Source organism: Ambystoma mexicanum, chromosome 1p (assembly GCF_040938575.1).
Source record: "Ambystoma mexicanum isolate Mex_15411 chromosome 1p, UKY_AmexF1_1, whole genome shotgun sequence".
In the NCBI taxonomy this organism is placed as follows: domain Eukaryota; kingdom Metazoa; phylum Chordata; class Amphibia; order Caudata; family Ambystomatidae; genus Ambystoma; species Ambystoma mexicanum.
Window position 1 is genome coordinate 275,772,774 of NC_090921.1, and position 21,033 is coordinate 275,793,806.

The 21,033-nt window shown below is 48.9% G+C and overlaps 1 protein-coding gene across 1 annotated transcript in view; it reads right to left on the reverse strand.

Moving 5' to 3' along the window:
* PLK5 (polo like kinase 5 (inactive)) overlaps nucleotides 1-21,033 on the reverse strand; it is a 404,540-nt gene that overhangs the window by 188,477 nt on the left and 195,030 nt on the right. The window contains exon 6 of the mRNA XM_069646658.1: nucleotides 5,120-5,215. Within this exon, the coding sequence (XP_069502759.1) occupies nucleotides 5,120-5,215 (96 nt within the window). The remainder of the gene's footprint in view (nucleotides 1-5,119; nucleotides 5,216-21,033) is intronic.

A 21,033-nucleotide genomic window follows, 5' to 3' on the forward strand; every position in this document is an offset into this window, starting at 1 on the left:
TGAGGGTAGCCTGAAGGATAGTTGTGTGTCATCCACGTAACACTGGAAGTTAGAGGTGAAAGTGGCAGACATTCCAGGGCAGCCATATAGAAATTGAAGAACCACAGGGATAGGTTAGATCCCTGGGGAATGCCAGAGGTTGAGAGAGCTTTAGTCGAGAGAAAGGGTCTGAGTTTCACCTGGGATGGAAGGTTCAGAGAGAAAGGAGGTTAACCACGCCAGAGCTTGACCTGTGATTCCCAAGGTGTCACGGAGACGTGCGATCAGGATGTTGTGGTTAACCATGGTAAAGGCAGATGAAAGAGCAAGGAGAATGAGGACAGAGGGAGTGTTAGTGTCAAGATTTGAGAGCAGGTCTTCACGAGTTTTCCCAGGAAAGAAGTGATGGAGATAGGGCAGTAGTTTGCCAGAATGGATGGGTCGGCAGAGGGTTTTTTGAGCAGAAGGTGCACAAGGGAGTGCTTAAGGGCAGTTGGGAAAACTCCAGTGGAAAAGGGGGGATTGCAGATATCAGCCAAGGCTGGGGGAGTATCAATATTGTCTTTAAAGGTTTTAGAGGGGCAAGGATCCACCTGTTTGGATAAGGCCTTTGTTAAGATGGATTTCTGAACTCTGACCTGGTGGGCAGAGGTTCAGAAGACCAGCCTAGTTTATTTGAACACGCTTACCTTCTGGACAAGTCAGAACAATCAAGGTAGCATTGACGGCAGTCAAGACTAGGGGCATCATTCCGAGATTGGAGGTAGCCATGGCGCTATTTGCGCCATGGCTGCCTTAAATACCGGGTCCGGCACCGGTGTTGTTCAATGGGGACTTACCGGTGCAGTCCGACCCTGGCGGGACCGGTAAATCCCCATTGAACAAACCATTCCCCATTCCCATTTGAGCCCCCATAGGGCTCAATGGGAATGGGGAGGGGGCTGATAACGGACCCGCGAACGGCAAGCCGGTTATTAGCACTCTGCTCCCTTAGCGGGACCCGTAAGGGACGTGTGGTCAGACCACACGTTCCTTACAGTTCCCTCTAAGGGACCTCTGAATCCCTTACCGCCCGCCTCGTAATGACCCCCTAGGTCTCAGGAGGTGTGAGGGTGACTGAAAGACCTCAATGAGCACACACAGTAAATGACACTACAAATCACTCCCAGTCAGGTGTATATTAAAAACACATGTACATTTATTCAAGGCCTTTCAACTCAAACACAAAGCAATTATCAACAGTAATACTTCAAACCAATTCAACACTACTATAACACATATATACAATTCCAAGTGGCCTAAAGGGTTAAAGTACAGAATGGGTCCACAACCTAAAAACAAAGGGGGCAAGCAGTGCAAATAGACTTTAGGAGGCAGTTCTTCATCAATCAATTCCTAGCTGAGAGGCAGTCCAGCCCCTACGAAGAGTGGAGCCTAGTGCTCAAATGTACTTTCATATGCAGGTGCACGCGATTGTGCAGAAGAGTGAAAACAGGGTCTCTTACAGGGGCTGTAGCAGCTCAGAAAGGTGGGCGAGGCGATGAAGAACAGTTCCCACTATTTGTGGAAGGTCTCCCCAAAAGGGCGGAACAGTTTCCAGGACTGTGAAAGGGACAGTAGCACAGTTTACTTGTGGAAAGGTGAGTGGCTCTCAGGGGACACTTGTGTGTAAAAGTGGATGGATGCGCTAGGGGTCACCGGTAAGGGTTGCAAGTACTCACCGACCCCAGGCGCACTCCGGACCAAACTTCGGCAGTCGAGTACACTTTGGTTGCAGGTTCAAATGCAGCAGTTGTGCGGCTCTGCAGCTTTCAGCGGTGAAGATACAGCGATAATTCCCTTGCGGGACAGTGGTGATTTCTCTGCTCCTGGTGAAGGGATCAGGCCAGTTTCACTGTAGCAGGCTTCAGGGCAGAGAGGGGCACAGCAACAAGGCACCTGCGTAGTTGGTCACCGCGGCTGGGCGACATGGTAACCGCGTGTACTCCTGTTCTGGCACTCTCTTTTTATTCCAGACCTGGGAATGCCAAGTGTACAAAATTCGGTGAAAGAGTGCCGTGAACACAGAGCTTGCGACATACCTCGAAACGGAAGCGGTTCAGAGCGAAGGTGCTGCGCAAGCTGGTAAGTTCACTGGTTGGCCCAGGAACACTTCCGAAGAGTCTTACATGCAGGTTTAGATGAAGGTGCCGTGAATAGTTTGTCTCACTATTCAAATGGGTTGAAGCGCCTTTACAGATCTTCTAGTTCGATCAGATGCAGGGGGTCCAGCGGGGCAACAGCAGGCTTAGGGTGCCAAACCTTCCAGTGGGTCACCAGCGGTTCCTCGACTCGGCTTCTTAGTTTTAGGATACTTGAATCCTATCCTAGGTTCAGTGAGAACTCAAGAGATCGATCTGGTATGGGTGTTTGGAGGCTACCCTTATACAGAATCTCCTTTGCGCCAAAACGAAGAGGACCAATGGGAGATCTGTTCACATTCAGGCACACCAGACGTGGACCAATCACGGACCACAGTGGTCCCAGTCATTCCCAGCACACCAGACTATCTGGCACCCAGGATGTGTATTGGAACTAGACAGCCCAGCCCACATCCTGGAGGCACACACACAAGGCATGCAGATGCCTGCGAAAGCTAGGCGTTACATGGGAGAATGCATGTCCAAATAAGAACTGACTCGCGTCGGCTCGACCTGGGGAACGTAAAGGGGCAAGATGGCCAAAGCACAGGACAAAGAACCTTATGGCATGGCCATTTTGGAGCCAGGCCACCTTGCTGTGCCAACCGCAGTAAATGCGGTTTGCATGGCAAGAAAGAGTTAAAAATAAGCAAAAATATAAGCTGCCACCAGCCCCGTCCAAGGCATATCTGCTCTTCTGAAAAATCCTTTGAGGGAGTCTAGGGCCTTTGGAAATGAAAGGAAGACCCAAGTGCACTGTACTGTGAGGTACATTGTGCACTTGTAACATGTTGCAGAAAAGTTGCAACATTGGAAAGGACTAAGAGAAACAACGCCTCCCAGTACTGACAGTCTTTAAAGGAATGTCAGTTTCCGCATAAAAAGTGAGCAAAAGCCCAGTGGAGAGCAGCCGAAGGCTGTGCTTCAATGGCAAAAGTCTAAACAGCCGCATTAAGTTGGGGGGTACACACTGGAGGGAAAATTACATATAAATGGGTAACTTTCCTAACAGCCTTAATAGATTGGACTTGTCTGGTGAGCTCATCAGGTGTGACGGGTGAGAGAGAAGAGAGGGTGAGTGGAGGGGCGCCAATGGAGGCTCCAGTGTTGGTGTATGCTATGGTGTGGAAGAGAGGGTGGAAAGGATGTCTTGGATTTTTGTGATGAAATGTGCAGCCAGGGCCATGCAAAGGTCCTGGGTGGGTGTGACAGAAGAAGAGGCTGCTGCAGGATTGGCCAGTGCTGTGCAGCCTTTGAAAAGTATGGCTGTGTTGTTTGATGCCGTGGAGATGCAGGCTTGAATAAAGGCTCTTTTTTTGGTGTGGCTGCATAGTCGATATTGCCTTTGAAGGAGGCGGCAGGCCAGATTGTCAGATGGTTCACCCGATACGTTCCATTTCTGCTCATGGAGGGTTTTAAGGGCATTGTTGTTCGCCTTGATGGTAGTCGTTTCTGTGCTGCATATGAGTCAGAAGCCAGATTGGTAGGACTGAAGGAGGTTGTTGGCTTGATTTGTTGGATGAGTTGAAACACATACACATGAAACACATGTGTATGAGCGCAATACAAATAAAATATCAATATCAATATCAGTTGTGTGGATACTTCTGGCTCAAGAATCTTATTTGGGAAGGGAAGATGTGGCGGTGGTTACTGAGGATGTTAGGGTCCAGTGTTGGTTTGTTGAAAAGCATAAGGATTTGTCTGGTCTTGAGGGTCGAGCGTAAGGTGCATTGATTGATGATTGTCAGGTACGGGAGGAGTGTTTCAGTCGGAAGGGTCTTGTGTACAGAGGCAGGGAGAATGTCATCTGTGTACAATGTGACCTTCAGGAATGTTCGGGTGGCAGTGAGGTCTTCCATAGAAAGTGTCTTCAAAGTTGTACGGGGAGTTGTAGTTTTGTGAGATGGAATATGTAGTTTGTTGACAGTTGTGGGGTCGGTGTCTATGTATTGGTGGATCATGCTGATCTTGTTGAGGAAGAATGAGTTGATGGCGGTATGCTTTTCGATGGGGTATAGACAGGTCAAGCAGAGGGTTGATGAAGAGGGCTCTGATTTCATTGTTGGTCCTGGCTCTGGTGTTGTGGTAGCATTTAGCCTTGGCAGTGGTAATCAGTTATCTGCGTGTAGCACAGAGTTCCTTGAACAGGGCGAGGTAGGAGGTGCTGCAGGATTTTCATCAAGTCTTTTCTTGTTTTCTGATGGTTTGTTTGTTGAAGTTGAGTTATTGAGTCTACCAGGGTGCAGAGATTCATTATAAGATCAGGTATTGCACCCTGCATTGATGGTGGGTCATTGATGGGTTCCCTCACTCAGGGGTCCGATCACAGACAAGATCCCCTGTAAATGGTCTATGATAGTGATTGGTTCCCCTGCGGTGGGTGCTGTTAAGTGATGGGTTACCCCTCTGGGAATTGATCAGTGATGCTTGCACTGCCTTATAGTCAATTCAATACCTGGTTTCCCTGCATCTGTGCCAGATTAGGGATAGGTTACCCTATTCTGGGTCCCAGCCATTGATGGATTATCTGCTGTAGAGGCCCAATCAATGGTGGCATCTTTCTCCCTAGGATAAGTGGATGGTTTTTTTGGGGCCTGGTCCAATCCGTGGGAAAGGTCCACTGTTCTGGTACCTGATCAGTGACCAATGACCCTGTCTGTAGCCTTATCAGTGATGGGTCCCCCTGCTCTCTGGCATGATCAGAAACAGGCATGCTCCACTGCTTTAGATTAAGGGAAGCCTCCCCTTCCCAGAGTGTTTGCATCTTTACGATAGTGTCAAGGGTCATATGAATATATTTGCAATCATGGGCATGAATAAAGGAAAGAAAATCATAGGGATATGGCTGATAAACCTATGGCTTTTCAGCAAGATGGTTTGATAAGGTAATGGATTTAGGTGGCGGAAGAAAAAACAAATGCATCAACAATACATCCACTGAGCATAGAGTAACTTACATGATGCATCCAAGAGCCCAGATGTCTGACTTGATGGAATGTCCCTTCTTAGCGATCACCTCTGGAGCCAGGTAATTGGGGGTCCCACAGACAGTGCTTGTAGAAAAAAAGAAACACACTGTGTAATGACCCACAATACATTCACCTACTGCACACTGTTGTAGTATGCACAGCACACCTGTCATGCAAAGCCTCCTGTCTTCATACTAACCACTTTCTGCACTGCAAATATCTCCTCCAACCTTTCATGTGCGTTACTATGCTTTTGTTCCTTTAGACTCTGTGTGCTGGGACTTCCTCCACCTACGTTTCTGGACTCTGTGGGCCTCTGTATGATTTTGGAGGCAGCTATGAAGCTATTACCTCCATGGCTGCCTCCAAACCGGGCTCCATTACCGGGTTCCTGCAATGGGGATTTACCGGGTCATTCCGACATAGGAGGACCCGGTAAGTCCTCCTTGCAGGAACCATTCCCCATTCCCATTTGAGACGCCAAAGGGCTCAATGGGAATGGGGAAGGAGGTAACAATGGGCACATTACATGTGTCCCGTTGTTACCTCCCGCTTCCCCTCGCGGGACCCGGAAAAGATGTCTGGTTTTACCAGACGTCTGATCCAGGTCCTGCAAAGGGAACCTCGTAATCCGCGCTCCCGTAATGAAGGGGGCCGGTCCTGTACCGGCCCCCTTCATTACGGGAGCGCAAGCCTCGTAATGAGGCCCTGTGTGTTCTTTGCATTAACTCACTTACCCATCTGCATGCTCTGGAGGCTGTGAGTACACTCCTTTAACCCAGCCATTTGCTCTATATTCTCTCTTACCCTCATGTGTGATTTTAGTTCCCCTTTTAGCTTGCTATAACTTCTACGTTCTATTGAGGTATTACCATACACTTGAGTAGCTTTACAGGATACAGCTCCCTATCCAGCACATTTTGCAACCTTAGTTCCAGCTAAGGTACCCCCAAGGTGCCCCCAAGGAATCTCATATTGTTAGTCCCATAGCTTGAAGTTCTTGATTCTCCCCAGGCTGAATGTTCAAGTCCTGTTGATGCCCAGTTTACGGAGATACTTTTCGGCCTGTGGGTCTGAACAGACAGGCAGATTAGTTTCCTGGTTTGAATTACATTTTGAGAGGAGCTTTGGTAAACGATTTGTGTGAGTGCAGAGCACCTTGTTTTGAGAAGAATCTGAAACAGGCTTTCAAAACGCAATGCTTACAGTTCACGTCACTTAACCTGCAGGCGGATATGACTGCCCCAAGAAAAGCTGTCTTCTTTGGGCTGTATCTCATTTCTGCTGAAGCCATGGGTTCAAACAGCTTGTGCACTAGATAGCACCAAATTCGGGACCCATTAAGGGTATGACAGGATGCCCCTGAAAAAACATCTTTTGTAGTCCATTGAAAGGCCTTTTTTTATCAATGGATTTGATCTGGAAAACCACTGTGACCTAACTGAGCAGTGAGCACTCATGACAGAAATATAATTCATATACAGTCCATTTTAATGCCAGAAAGGACCACATTGTGTCTCTACTCATCATCTACCCTGCAGAGAGTATCTTGCTCGACTAGTACTTACACTTGCTAACTTTGTCATCCACTCTCCAGCACTTTCCTGTTCTACCCCGCTACATTTTGACCCTATGCCTTTTATGTTGCCATTTGATCTATGTCGTTGCATGTATTGTCTTTTATTTTTTTTCCGTTTTCACCTGTATACTTGCATTTGCCCCTTTTGCCAATGGTTGACCCAAATATAGTACTTACATGCCTAACGCATCTTGGTCGTGAGTGGCACAATCTTTTCTCCACATGAACCTGCCTCTTTTTCTCTATCCCTCACCTGCCACATTCTATCATATCCCAGAACAACATATCTTCCGCAAAAGCTTGCTGCCTAAACACTTCGAGATCATACCAATGGTAAATTAGGTGCTATGCAAATGCACAATAACATAACACATACAAGGCCAATTTCCTTCCTCTGCACTGTGTAGGTATGGCAGAGTGGTTGGTCTAAGAATAAATAAAACAAATCGGTCCCTGTTCGCCTAACTGACTTTCTCCTTTATTCTTTGAACCACCCAACTTCTAAAGCCTACCCCTAGTAATACTCTTTTGATCAAAAGGCCTCTATGCCATCTCAACACCTTCCTCCCAAAGCTCGACCTTCTTCTTGACTCCCTTCCCATTGTGGCTCTTATTGTTCACCTAGACTCCGACTTCCTAAAACACTCTGCTTTCCACCAGCTGGTCTTGATTCTCTATTTTATGAAAAGCTCTTGGCCCCCATTCACAAGCACACAGCTTAAATCCGTTGTAACTCTCAGCACTGATTCGTCCTATCATCATCATACCTCCCTAATCTATCTACTTTTATCAATCTATCTCTAGTTGATCACTTCATTCTAATGGATTGCGTCCTCCTGCGGATACCTCAATTTAGATATATTGATATCCTGCTTGCAGGCTCTGAAACATTGCAATAGCAGAGGGTGCGTGTGGTATTGAGTCGATGTCCCTTGATGGTTACCATTCCCGCGTCCGTACATGATGATGACAATTAAATAGCATGCACTGTGCCCTTTGCCTCACTTCTGTTTTTCTGCATGCACGACACACTCTCTGAACAGTTTGACTTGTTTCAGCAAATCTCTCGACTGCAACGTTACCCTTTTCAAGTATATTGTCTAAGCCACAAACAAGCTTTAAGAGATGTGAAGACTGTGATACGAAGATGTCGGTCACTGATCTGGGCAGGATTTGTCTCTGGTGCCTTGAAGAAGAACATGAAATCATTGAGTGCATCGCCTGCCAATCAATGACCATGAAGGCCTTGAAGGAGAGCAGATCAAAACTCACCCTAGGTCATTCAGTTTCCAAGTCTCCATCTTCGACACCTTTGAAGAGGAAATCTTCCAAAGGTAGAAGTTCCATCGGAGACAAATCTCCAGAAAGGCCCAAGAATTGGTCTCGACATTCCAAACGGTCAAGATCCAGGAGCAATTCCTGCCATTGTTCCTCTTCGTCATCACGGAAGAAGTAGAAGAAACAACGCCATCGTTCCTCATCCTTTCTTCACCCGACAATTCCCAGATAGGTTTTCCAGACAAGTCCACTTCTGCGGCCCAATGGGAAAGGTTCAGAGAAAAGATGAGGGAAGTTTCTTTGAAGGTGGCCCCTCCTGGTTATTCGAAAGAGCCAAAAAAGGAGGTTGAGCCCACTGCTTCTTCCAAGACCAGCAGGGAATCTAGCAAGGCTTAGATAAGTGCACCGAAATGCCAGGTCTGAAGACCTCAGGGATGTTGTCTTGCATAGAGCCGACAGCGTCGACCACAGAGACTTAATCGAACAAAAAGCTTCTGTGACTTCCACCTCAAAGGAGTCGCAGTGAAAGAGAATTTCGATGTCAACCTCGGAGACATCTTAGAGTTTTCAACCCAAATCGAAGACAGATTTCTTCGGATCCTTTGAGTGTGTTTTGGAGGAAGATGACGTTATACCTTTCGAGTATGAATATTTTGGAACTGCAATGTTCCAGAAGAGTTGGTCTCAGACCAATCCAGGCTTGAAGACCTAGACACATGCCTGAAAGAAGCAAGTGGTCTGGAAACCTCTCATGAAGTAGAATTTGACATACCAGACATGCACTCTCATTCTAATGCAGTCTATAGAAAGGCCATGAATGGGCTGATTGGGTATCTGGGTTGGGGGTGTCCTGCTAAGGACATTGCCCAGGATGACCTGACAGACATTTTGGATAGGGGCCCTCCAAAGGTGCCCGCGCTGCCCTGACATACAGAACTAAGGAACCCTATTCTGGAAAACTGGAAAAAACCTGACACTGCTCCTGCCATGAATATGGAGTTGGTGAAGAAGTAAATATCTTCTTCTTTTGACCTTGACTTCCTTTCTAGGCACCCTTTACTAGAGTGTTTACTGGTGCAGGGGGCTACTTCCACCTCAAAGGCTGCTGCTTATCTGACCACCCCCCCGGATAGGGACGATGAGAAATACAATGAACTGGCAAAGATGGTATTCTCTGCTGTAAGCATGGCACTGACAGCCATCAATGCAGTTGGTGCTCTGGTGAAAAATACACATGCACATTATGGAATGTAATTTCCAAGGTGGCAGAAAACGTTACCGAAGGGGAGATGAGAGATGGTTTCAATAATCTCATCAATGATGGTAAGGAGGCTTCCTGCCAGTCCCTTTGATCAGGTTTTGATACATCGGACTGCATTGGCCGGCGTATGGACTCGAGTGCCGTGATCAGGAAATGTGAGTGGTTATGCAAGTCTGGGTTTGCCCCCAATATTCAATCAAGGCTCCTGGACATGCCCTTCGATGGGTCCAACCATTTTGGATCAAAGGCAGACAGCCTAGAAAACCTACAGCATTCAAAGGCTACAGCGAAATCTTTAGGGGCAGCTATTCGTCAGCTGCAAAAACAACACCCGCCTACGGAGGCTTGGAGAGGGCATTCCTTTCACTACTACTCCTCTTTTGGCCAAAGGGGAAGAGGTCAGGCTACCCAGAGAGGACAAAGGAGGTCCTCGCGTGCCCCCAAAGGCTGTAGAGGAAACACAGCTCAGGCAGCCACCCTCTCACTGCCCCCCTGCCACCGCCCCAAAACCTCTTTAAGCACTTTGTTCACAGGACCCCGGTGGGAGACAGGGTGACCCAGCATCTGCAAGAATGCCATTTCAGTACTTCAGATGCATGGGCACTATAGATGGTGGCCCAAGGGTAGTGTCTTCCATTTCACTAAGGCACCTTGATTGTCCCCTGAGCGTACAATCTCTTCAGGAACCAGATCTGATCCTTCTAAAGGAGATTCTTTACCTGCTGGAGATAGGTGCTGTGGAAAGGTACCTGTAGCGGTACAATCCTATGGTTATTACTCCACCTATTTTCTGGTTCCCAAGAAAGACAGATGACTGTGACCCATCTGGGACATGAGATGCTTGAACAAGTTCCTCAAGAAAGACAGATTCAAGATGGTCACTCTTTCGCAGATCCTCCAAGTCACTCTTTCGCAGATCCTCCAGGCACTTCAGCTCCAGAATTGCATGGTGTCACTCGATCTTCAGGATGCTTACTTTCATGTGCCTATACATCCCAAGCACAGAAACTACCTGAGGTACGCCATTGGCAGTTCTCACTGTCAGTTTCGAGTACTACTTTTCAGGCTCACCTCTGCCTTGAGGGTCTTCACCAACTTGTATAGTGGTGGTGGCAGCAGATCTAAGTAGAGGAGGCATTGAAATCTTTCCCTACCTAAACAACTGGCTGAATAGAGCTTATTCTTCCGAACAGGCTATGGAACATCTCAACAGCACCTGCCATTCTCTCCACAAACTGGGCTTCTCCCTCAACATATCTTTCTGATAGTAACGAGATTTCAGATAGCCCAATATTACCTGCATTTGACTTTCTGAGGTTGCTAGGCCTCATGGTATACTGAATTTACCTGGATCCAGAAGCCTGCCTAGGGTCAAGGTCCCTCCAATGGGCCCTCAGATCCCAATGGTCACAATTCTCAAGCAGGATTACAGACCTTCAAATCCTGAGCAAGGTCACACCGTTTCTGTGGTGGGCCTGCAAGGTAAATGTGATGATGGTGGAAGCTTTTTGGCAACCTTGGCCAGAGATAACTCTAGCCACAGATGTTTCCCTAATGGGATGGGATGCTAACATGAGTTTTCTCATGATCAGCGGATTTTGGTACCCATCGGAATCAAGATTGCACATACATCTATTAGAGCTGTGGACGATCAGACTGGCGCTGTTGGCCTTTTTGGCGCTCATACATGGGAAAAACATACTGATAATGATGGACAACAGAGTGGCCATACATTACCTCAATGAGGAGGCGTAGGGTTACTACCACTGTGCAGGGGGGTACTGCAGCTCTGGTTTTGGGCGCTACAAATCGAGATATCTCTGTTGGCTGTTCATCTAGCCAGAGAAGAAAATATGACAGTGGATGCTCTGGACAGGCAGAGCATGATCTCCCATGAGTGGAAGTTGGATCAGGAAGTCCTTCTAGATATCTTCACATTTTGGGCAACCCCTCAAGTAGATCTGTTTGTGTCTAGTATCAACAGGATATTGGACATGTTTGCGTCTAGTATCAACAGGAAATGAGACCTGTTCTGCTCTAAGGAATTTCCTCAGAGATGAACTCTGGGGGACGCGTATTGGACTCGGAATTTCCACTGCTATGGGTTCCCACCAGTCCCCGTCATTCCTCATATCATCAGGAGGCTGAGTAAGTTCTGAAAATACATGCTCCTGATTGCTTTGGATGGGGGCAGGAGGACGTGACATGCCTAGACATGTCCATCTGCCCTCCATTCTGTCTTCTCCAGAGAGTGGACCTACTCTCACAAGGCGCAGACTCTCCTCTTCACCCAGGAATCAGAACTCTGAATATTCACGCCTGGTTTCTGAGAGGTTAAGAGAGGTTAAGATATAGAAGGAAGACGTGATGGAGGTGTTGCTTTCGGCTAGAAGGCCACCAACTAAAGCACTATAATGCTGCCGTTGGAACAGGTTTTGCAGCTGGTGTAGGGCTAAAGATATAGATCATTTCTCTTGCAATACACCTGCAGTGCTTTTTTTGTTACTGCACCTAGCCCATCTGGGGTTGTAGGTGGCTACTATCAAGGGATACCTGGCGGGGTATCCTTTTTTTAAACACACTTTATTTTGCTTTACTTTAAGATGCTGATTGTCATACAATTCCTGAAAGGGCTGACAAATACTTTCCCACCGGTCCCTTTTCTGGTTCCGTCCTGGGGTTTGAACCTGGTATTAACTTTTTTAATTGGTGCTCCATTAGAACCTCTGCATTTCTGTCCTCTCAGGTTATTAACCTCGAAAACTATCTTTTTTGTAGCCATCACTTCTCTCTAGCAGGGTCAGTGCGCTACAAGCTTTGTCATGCAAACTACCATTGAATATGTTCTATACGAAGATAGTTTTGAGGGTTCATCCCTCCTTGCTTCCTAAGGTAGTGTCTGAATTCCATCTAACACAGAAAATAACTTTACCAACTTTTTATCCACTTCTTCACCCTTCTAAGGATGAAAGGAAGAGAGGTTGACACGAAAAGGGCTCTTTGTTTCTACATTTCTAAGATGGCAAATGGCAGAAGCGATAACCAACTATTTATTGGTTATACCAGCCACAAGCTAGTCCAACCCATTACTAAACAAACTTTATTGTGTTGGATTATCCTATGCATTTCAGAGTGCTACTCCATTGCAGGAAACGATGACTGTGAGAATCTAAGAGCCAATTCCACCAGAGGAGTGGCAACCGCATTAGCTCTACAAAGAGGTGTCCCAGTGCAGGACATTTGCAATGCTATAAGACATGAGGGAATCCTTTAGAGAGAGGTACTTGAAGTAGGAACAGCATATAGTTACACAATTGTACTTCAACATTGCATCTCTTTTTCTCTTATTTCTGAAAATGTCACCGTTTTATTGCACTGAATGCTTCAAGTCATGCCTCTTTTTTTTTAACTTGTTTATTTTAGTTAGCACACAGGAAAACAAGATATCGCATCAATTCAACACACTTTTACAGCATTAACTCATAATCATAAACCCCCAAGCACCCGCCCCCACATTTGAATTCTGTTTGTCTCCCGAGGCCTGCTCCTTCGCCAATTAAGTCTGATCCCCGCCTCACATCTCTTCAAAATATCTTACATCATTAGGTCCTCTTCATATGCCCCCGATCCTCCGCCCCCACACCTCAATTCCGGCCACCCTCTGGGACCTGCTCCTCTACTAATTGAGTCCGGTACCAGCCTGCTGCTCGCTGGGCCTCCATCACCAGACATGGTTTATGTGTTAGGGCTGGGAAGCGCTGGTCATAGTCTATCACAGGTGACCAAATGTTTGTGAAGCGGTGGAGGCGGCCTCTGTTTGCCCCCATGATTTTCTCAGCAATGAAGATGTCCCAGAGCTTCAACCACCACAGCACCATCAAGGGGCCCTCCGGGGACTTCCACGCCCGAGCTATTGTGATTTTCCCGGCTAGGAGCAGTTGCGTGATGAGGGCCGCTAGCGAACCCGATCTCGGAAAGATGCCGGGGATCAGGGTCCCCAGTAGGAGTGGTTCCGGCTCCAGTGGCAGTGTGATCTGGGTAATGTTTGCAATGGTGGCAATACACTGGGATCAGAAGTTCGCCACCATCGGGCAAGTCCACCACATGTGCAGGTAAGAGCCCGGCGAGCTGCAGCGGCACCAGCATTGTGGGTCCAGGGACTGATTGAAGCGGTGTAGTCGAAGCGGCGGGTAATACCATCTCAAGAGAAGTTTATGCGCACATTGCCGATTGGTAATGCAGAAAGAGGACGAGTGCGTACGTGACCAGATGTCGGCCCAAGCTTGATCCTGGATCGGATGTCCTAGGTCTCTTTCCCACTGCAACATATACGTTGCTCTAGCTGCCAGTAGGTTCATCTGGAACAGTCTGTACAGCGTTGAAATACGCCCTCGGGCTGGAGTGTCTGCCGTAGTTAGTTCCAGGGCATCCAGCTCCTGTGGGGCTGCCAAACGAGTCTGGGGATGCGAGCACCAGTGCCTGATTTGGATATACGAGAACCTGTCAGATTCCGAGAGATTAAAGACGCTTTTACATTGAGCGAACGTCAGCGGCTGTGTTCCTTCGAATAGCTGACTCAGGAAGCTAAGGCCTCCAGTGATCCAGTTTCTATAGCTCGAGGGACAGGTCCCGGGTGAGAAGGCAGGGTTGTGGAACACTGGGGCGGACAGGCTCAGGTCTCTCGGGACGCCTCTGGATTTGCGTGCCCAATCCCATGCCTTAAATGGGTGCTTGGTCGATGATAAGATGGATGGCCACGTCCACCGCAGTGAGGCAGGCAGGTGCAAGAGAAAGCGCAGGGGGAGAGGTAATCGGGATTGTTCTATGTCCATCTATTTGGGGCGCCCTGATGCAATGGTCCAGGCTCGAGTATGAGCTATCTGCGCTGCCATCTGATATCTTTGGTGGTCAGGGACCCTGAGGCCTCCCTGGTTCGGGGCACACAGCATGGTTTTCCGCAGAATGCGGGCTTTCTTCCCCTTCCATATAAATCCATATCTTTCTCTGAAGTTGCTGCAGCAGGGGGCAAGGAACTATGGAGGGGAGGGCCGAGCAGGCGTAAAGAAATTGTGGTAGTAAGTTCATCTTACAGGCCGTAATGCGAACTATTAGTGATATTTCCTGCGTGAGCCAGCTGTCCAGGTCTTTTTCTAAGGCTTTAAATAAAATCGTGAAGTTTATCCGGTAGGTGTCTTCAGGACAAGCGGGGATCTGGATCCTGAGGTAGGGGATAGACTTTTCGCTTAGTGGGATCACGCAATGAGATCTGAAGGACTCCTTATCTCTCTGGTCTAAGCCTATCCCCAAGGCTGTAGATTTCGGGAAATTGATGGCAAATCCCGAGACCTATCCGAATCTATGGATTTCCGCTAGGGCGGCTCTCAGGGACTGGGAAGTGTCTCTTATGGTCAGCATCACGTCATCAGCGTAAAGCGCAATCTTATGCTGGGTTGGGCCCACTTGGAGGCCTTTGATTCTGGCGCTGAGGCGAATCCGCTGGGCCAGGGGTTCCATTACCATGGCAAAGAGGAGGGAAGAGAGGGGACACCCCTGTCTGGTGCCGCATGTTAAGGAGATTGGGCTGGTCAGTAGGCCGTTCACCCGTAGGAGAGTAGTCGGGGCTTGATAATTCGCCAAGACGAGCTTCAAAAAGGAGGGCCCAAAGCGGAACGATTCCAAGGTAAGACGAAGGAACGACCAATCTACTTTATCGAAGGCCTTGGTCGCATCCAAGGCCAGCAAGGCAAGTTTCTGTGAGTCTCGCCTAGCAATCTCGACCAGGTTGAGGACCCTACGTGTGTTGTCCGTGGTGGCTCTGTTTAGAATAAATCCTGTCTGGTCTGGATCTATAATGTCCGGGAGTACCTTCGCTAAGCGGTTTGCCAAGACCTTTGAATATATGTTCGCATCTAGGTTTAACAAGGAGATGGGTCGATATGCCGCAATATCCCTGGGGTCTTTTCCTGGTTTCAGCGATAAAACTGTAATCGACTCTTGCATCGACGGGGTTATCGATTCCGAGGTGGCGAAGGAGTTGCAGAGAGTCGTCATGGGGGCCAGCAGCTGGGGTCGGAAGAGTTTGAAAAATCGAGGCGAGAACCCATCTGGCCCCGGAGCTCTTGGTTTTAAGCTTTTAATGGCCTCGTCGATCTCTACACTGGTGATCGGGGCCTCCAGCTCATCTCTTCTTGGGGTTGTGATATTGGGTAAGGCGGCCTCCTGCAGGTAGGAATGCTGTTCTCCGCTAGATCCCGGGGTTGTCGACATTGTATCGGTCAGGTGGGCCTCTGCGATTCTTAATTTATCCCGATCAGCGAACTGGACTGCACCCTGGGGGCCCCGGAGGCCTATAATGGTATTCCTCCTCTTGACTCTTGCCAATTTTTCTACTAGGAATGTATTTACTTTATTACCTCTGGCGTAGTAACTTTGTTTTGTTTTGGCTAGAAGCTGGGCAGTGTCCGCCGCGTAGTGGGCCTCCAATTTCTTTCGAGACGTCTGCAAGGCTCGGTAGGTTCTCGGGGACCAGTTTCTGGCCTTACACACTGTCTCCGCCTCCTGTACCTTGTCCTCTAGAATGCGGCGGGTTTGTTGTTTTTGTTTGTGATAGGCAGCTCCTCGGGAGATTAACACCCCTCTCACCACAGCCTTCATCGCGTCCCACGTGTTCGCCGGGGAAGTATCTTCATTTTTATTTTCTTCAAAGAACTGCTTTATTGCTTTAGCCAACACGTCTCTCGTGGCCATATCTTCTAGGACCGGGTCATAGAGAGACCATCTGCGTCGTGGGATGGGTCAGGATCGTGGGCTCTGAGCGTTAACGTTATGGGCGCGTGGTCTGAGAGGAATCTAGGTCCTATGAGGACCTCATCTGTGAATGCCAGGATCTGCGGGGATGCCAAAAGGAGTTTGATGCGAGAGTATGTTCTATGTACAAAAGAATAGCACAAGTAGTCTCGCTCCTCAGGATGGAGGACTCTCCAGGTATCAACCACGTCTAGGGTTCGGAACAGTTTAAATAGCGCTGTCGCCAAGCCAAAATCTTTGCGGGCTGGAGGATGCAATCTGTCTGCTAAAGGATCAGGGACACCATTAAAATCTCCCCCGATGATGGTTTGGCCCTCAGCAAATGGTAGGAGAGCGCTTTCTAGGGCTGAGTAGAATACCTCCTGCTCTTCATTAGGAGCATACACCGAGATCAATGTGTACAGTTGGCCGAGCATTCGGCATTTCACCGCCACGAAACGGCCCTCCGGGCATAGCATGGAGTCCAGGATTTGCGGCTTAAGGCCCTTGGCGATCAAGATCGCTGTACCACCCCTCTTCGTGCCGTTCGACGCCAGGAACTGCAGTGGAAATTGTCGATCCCGGAGCCTTGTGAAATCGGCTGGAGTCAGATGTGTCTCCTGGAGGAAGACAATGGAGGCCTTGTCGTTCTGGATGTGTCTCAGGATCGCGATTTCCGCTTCTGCGGGGCGTTAAGGCCCCTGACATTCAGTGTCAAGAACTTTAGTTTCTGGTGTGGAGGAGGAGTTCCCTGGGCGTCCTCTGGAATGGGGCTGTGCTCATAGCAGGGAGGATGGGGGTACTCAGTCTTCATCTCGTGACTCAAATACAGCGTGGCTTTCCTGCGGCTGGGTTTTCTGTATCCTCCAACGGGAGGGTAAACTTTTAAATGAGTGGGCGGCCGGCATTTCCAACACGGGCCTTCCCACGGCCAACTGGGCCGTAACTGTTCTCCCAGCCAACGGGGCTGGGATCCAACCACAACGTTTGGTTGGTCTCCAAGGGTGAGTTGGTGACATGCTCTTCGGAGTGGGGTATGGGCTGCTCGGGACCCGCGGCTTTACTGGTTCCCATTTCCATCCTAGGATCGGTCAGCGCACGACCGTCGGCTTGGGCAGGGTCATTTTATCTTTCAGCGTCTCTGTGCCTTCGACCAGGGTTGCTGCTGCTGTCTCTGGGATAGCTGCTCTGACTCCCTTGGCGAGTGCTGAGGACTATGAGTGGGCGAGGCCTCTGGCGAGCGCAGGTGCAGGATGGACTCAGCGTCCTCTAGGTGGCTGATTCTGCACTGGGTTCCCTGAAACGTGAATTGAAGAGTGGAGGGGAACAGCCATCTGTAGCGTATCTGCTGGTTCTGTAGGAATAGGGTCAGGGGTTTAAGGGTTGTTCTTTTTTGTAAAGTTGTCAGAGGTCTTGGAAAATCTGCAGTGGAGTGCTCATGAATGAAAGTACGTCTTTGGTGCGACTTATAGCCGAGATGGACTCTTTAGTAGCGTACAAATGGACCCTGGTAATTACATCTGGGGGGCGTCTGAATCCACCACCTGTCTCGGGCACAGCCTGTGAGTGTGGTCCAGGATAAGTTGAGTTTTATCCATATTTGGGAGGAGAGCTTGGAAGAAATTGCCAATGTATTCTGGCAGTTCTTTGTCTGGGATGGTCGACGGGACCCCTCGGATGCGCAAGTTATTTCGTTGTGCCCTGTTGTCTAGGTCCTCCTGCTTAAACTCTAGCACTTCACTCCTGCTCTGCAACGCCAGGATCTCGCGTCTCATGTCTAGGATTGTGGCGTCATGACTCTGGGTCAGGTCCTCTACTTCGCCCAGCCTCTGTTCCGCTTCAGTAAGTCTTTGATCGGTCTGGTCCATCCGCGTGGTAAGCTCTGCCATACATGATCGGAACTCCGCCTTGATGTCCTGCATAAAGGCCTGGATGTCTCCCTTAGTGGCTAATTTTCCTTGCTCCTTGGGGGGTTTTTGTGGGGTTAATTTAGGGGGAGGGTCCGGCTTCTTTGTCCTGTCCGCTGCCATCAGCATAGTGGAGATGTCAGAAGATTTAACTGTTTTCGTTGGCTTTCGTCATTGTGCCGAGATTAGGGGCTCCGGACTGCTGTGACTGCAATGCTTAGGTTGAGATGGGTTGTCAGCCTTCAGGGGTCCCCTTATTTAGCGGGGGAGAGAAGGGGGGGAGATCCACCAGAGTGCAGGGAGAGATCGCTCGGCACCAGGGATCTCTGGCTGCCTGGAAGGGATTGAGGGAGGGGGGAGACCCTCGGAGAATTCGCCGCACCACTCCCCGGATTGCAGTGCAAGGAGGGGGAGGGGGAGAGGTCAACCCCCGTTCGAGACCAACAGCGACCATAGATGGCGAGGTGGAACTTCCTGGTCGGAAGGGGCAGGGGGCTGGGATCCCAGGGGGGATAAATGCGGATTATGGGCAGGGGCGACCCAAGTGAATGCTCCAGTAGTGCTCTCTTTTCTTTTACATTTAGCTAATCTGGGGATCCAGATAGGAACAATCAAAGGATACCTTGCTGCGCTGTCCATTTTCAAGCGCTCCTCGGAAGAGGTTTCATATTTCAAAATACCATTAATAATTCAATACTTAAAAGGGCTTACTAACGTATACACTCCAGTACCTTTTCATGCCCCAACTTGGGATTTAAATTTAGTACTAAAATTCTTGACTTGCATACCTTTTGAGCCACTGCACTCCTGTCCATTGAGGCTTTTAACACTAAAAACTGTTCTTATTGTGGCCCTATAATCAGCCCGCAGGGTTAGTGAACTTCAGGCTCTCTCATACAAACACCCATATACTGTTTTTTATAAGGATAAGGTAGTCCCAAAAACAATATTACCAACATTTTATCCTCCTCCTCATTTGGGCAAGGAAGAGGAGAGACTGCATAGTAGATCTCAAGAGGGCTCTTAGTTTTTCCATCTCAAGGATGTCTAAATTACGACAAGATGACCAACTGTTTGTGGGTTATACTGGTCATAAACTGGGCTTATCTGTAACAAAACAGACCATATCCCGCTGGATCATTCTGGCCATAATTGAATGCTACAGATTGGCAGAAAAAGACCCACCAGATGGGCTTCGAGCCCATTCTAAGTGGGGAATGGCTACTTCTGCGGCTCTAAAGAGGGGAGTTCCGGCAGCAGATATTTGTTCAGCTGCAACTTGGAAAACAATGCATACTTTTATCAAGCATTACTGCTTGGATACTGCCTCCTCCAATGAGGGGTTATTTGCCAAGGCAGTTCTGCATTCTGTCCATGAAAACTGTAATTAGTACTCCCACCTCCAAAATTGCCACTGCTATGGGAGTCTATCATAAGATGAGGAATACGTGGGAGGGCACAATCCATTCGAAGAACACGTTACTTACCAACTGTAACGTTCTTTCGACTGGATGTTCCTCCCACGTATTCCTCATCGACCCTCCCATCCTACCCCGCAGTACAGTTTACGTTTTCTTACACTTTCCTCTCACGAAGAATGTATCTGTCATGGGGCACGCTGGGTGTTCCTCCTATATGTTAATCGAAAAAGCAGAACTGAAGCAATGGGCGCGGCTTGAGCTATTTATACCATCGGTGACGTCGACAGAGTACGGAGTCCGTCGAGGGGCAATCGACGCCACAACCTCGAGCACAGCGCCCTCTGCCGAGAATTTTTTTTTCCGAAGCAGCGAAGATGGAGATAACGATTTATCATAAAATGAGGAATACGTGGGAGGAACATCCAGTCGAAAGAACGTTACAGTTGGTAAGTAACCTGTTCTTCTCCAGCATGGGTCTGGCATGGATTCACATGCTCATGAATATTCCCCGTCATCAGGCTGGGAATCCTCGGTAAAGAAAAAAATCAGTTTCAGTTTTCATTTCTGAACTGTTTTTCTACTAATAACCAATTACTGGTCTCTGGGTCATACTGCTCCCAGCCAATGACTGCCCTCTACCTAAGCCCCTCCTCTGGCAGCCATCTTCAGATTTGGTAACACGTAAAGTGGCAGTAGGACCAGGAGAAGAGCCGGAGGGTTCGCATGTGAATCCATGCCAGAGCCATGCTGGAGAACAACAGTTACAGGTAAGTAACTTGTTCTTTCTCCAGCATGGGGTCTGGCATGGATTCACATGCTCATGTATACAAGAATACATAGCAGTAAACACAAGCACAACCACGGGAGGTGGCAAGGCTCAACATTAAGCATGTCTTACCTCCTCACCAGGCTCACCTTCAAGCGAACAGGTTGCGCAGCACTGCCTGGCCGACTCTGGACTCCACCCTGGAATCCCGGTCGACGCAGTAGAATCTCATGAAGGTGTGCGTCGACTTCCACGTAGCAGCCCTGCAGATGTCCAGCAGGGGCGGGGCACACCAGGCAGGAACGCCGTGGTAGCAGCGATCGCTCTGGTTGAATGGGCTCTCGGACGACTGGGCAACGGTCGGTTTGCCAACCGGTGACAGTGCATGATGCAGCCGGAGAGCCATCTGGAAATGGAAGCCTTCTCTTTGTTCACAGGTCCAAAGTTCACAAACAGCTGTGATGTCTTCCAAAGACTCTTCGTGCGGTCCACGTAGAACTTCAGCGCTCTACCCACATCCAGCGAGTGCAAAGTCCTCTCAGCCGACGACAAAGGCGACGGGAAGAAAACGGGTAACACCAAGGGCTTGTTCAGATGGAAGTCCGACGGCACCTTGGGCATGAAGGAGGGGTGCGTTCTCAGCACTACCCTCGTCTCGTGGAATGTCAGATATGGAGATTTACAGGAGAGGGCCTGGATCTCTCCCACTCGTCGTGAGGAGGTGACGGCCACAAGAAACACGGTCTTCCACAATAGGAACTTCAGCGGTGCTGAGTGCAAGGGCTCGAATGGTGGTCTCATGAGCCTGGTCAGCACCACGTTGAGCTCCCACGCCGAGGCCGGAGCCGGAGCCTTCGCCGGCGGGAACGAGCGGAACAGTCCTTTCATGAACTCCTTCACCAAG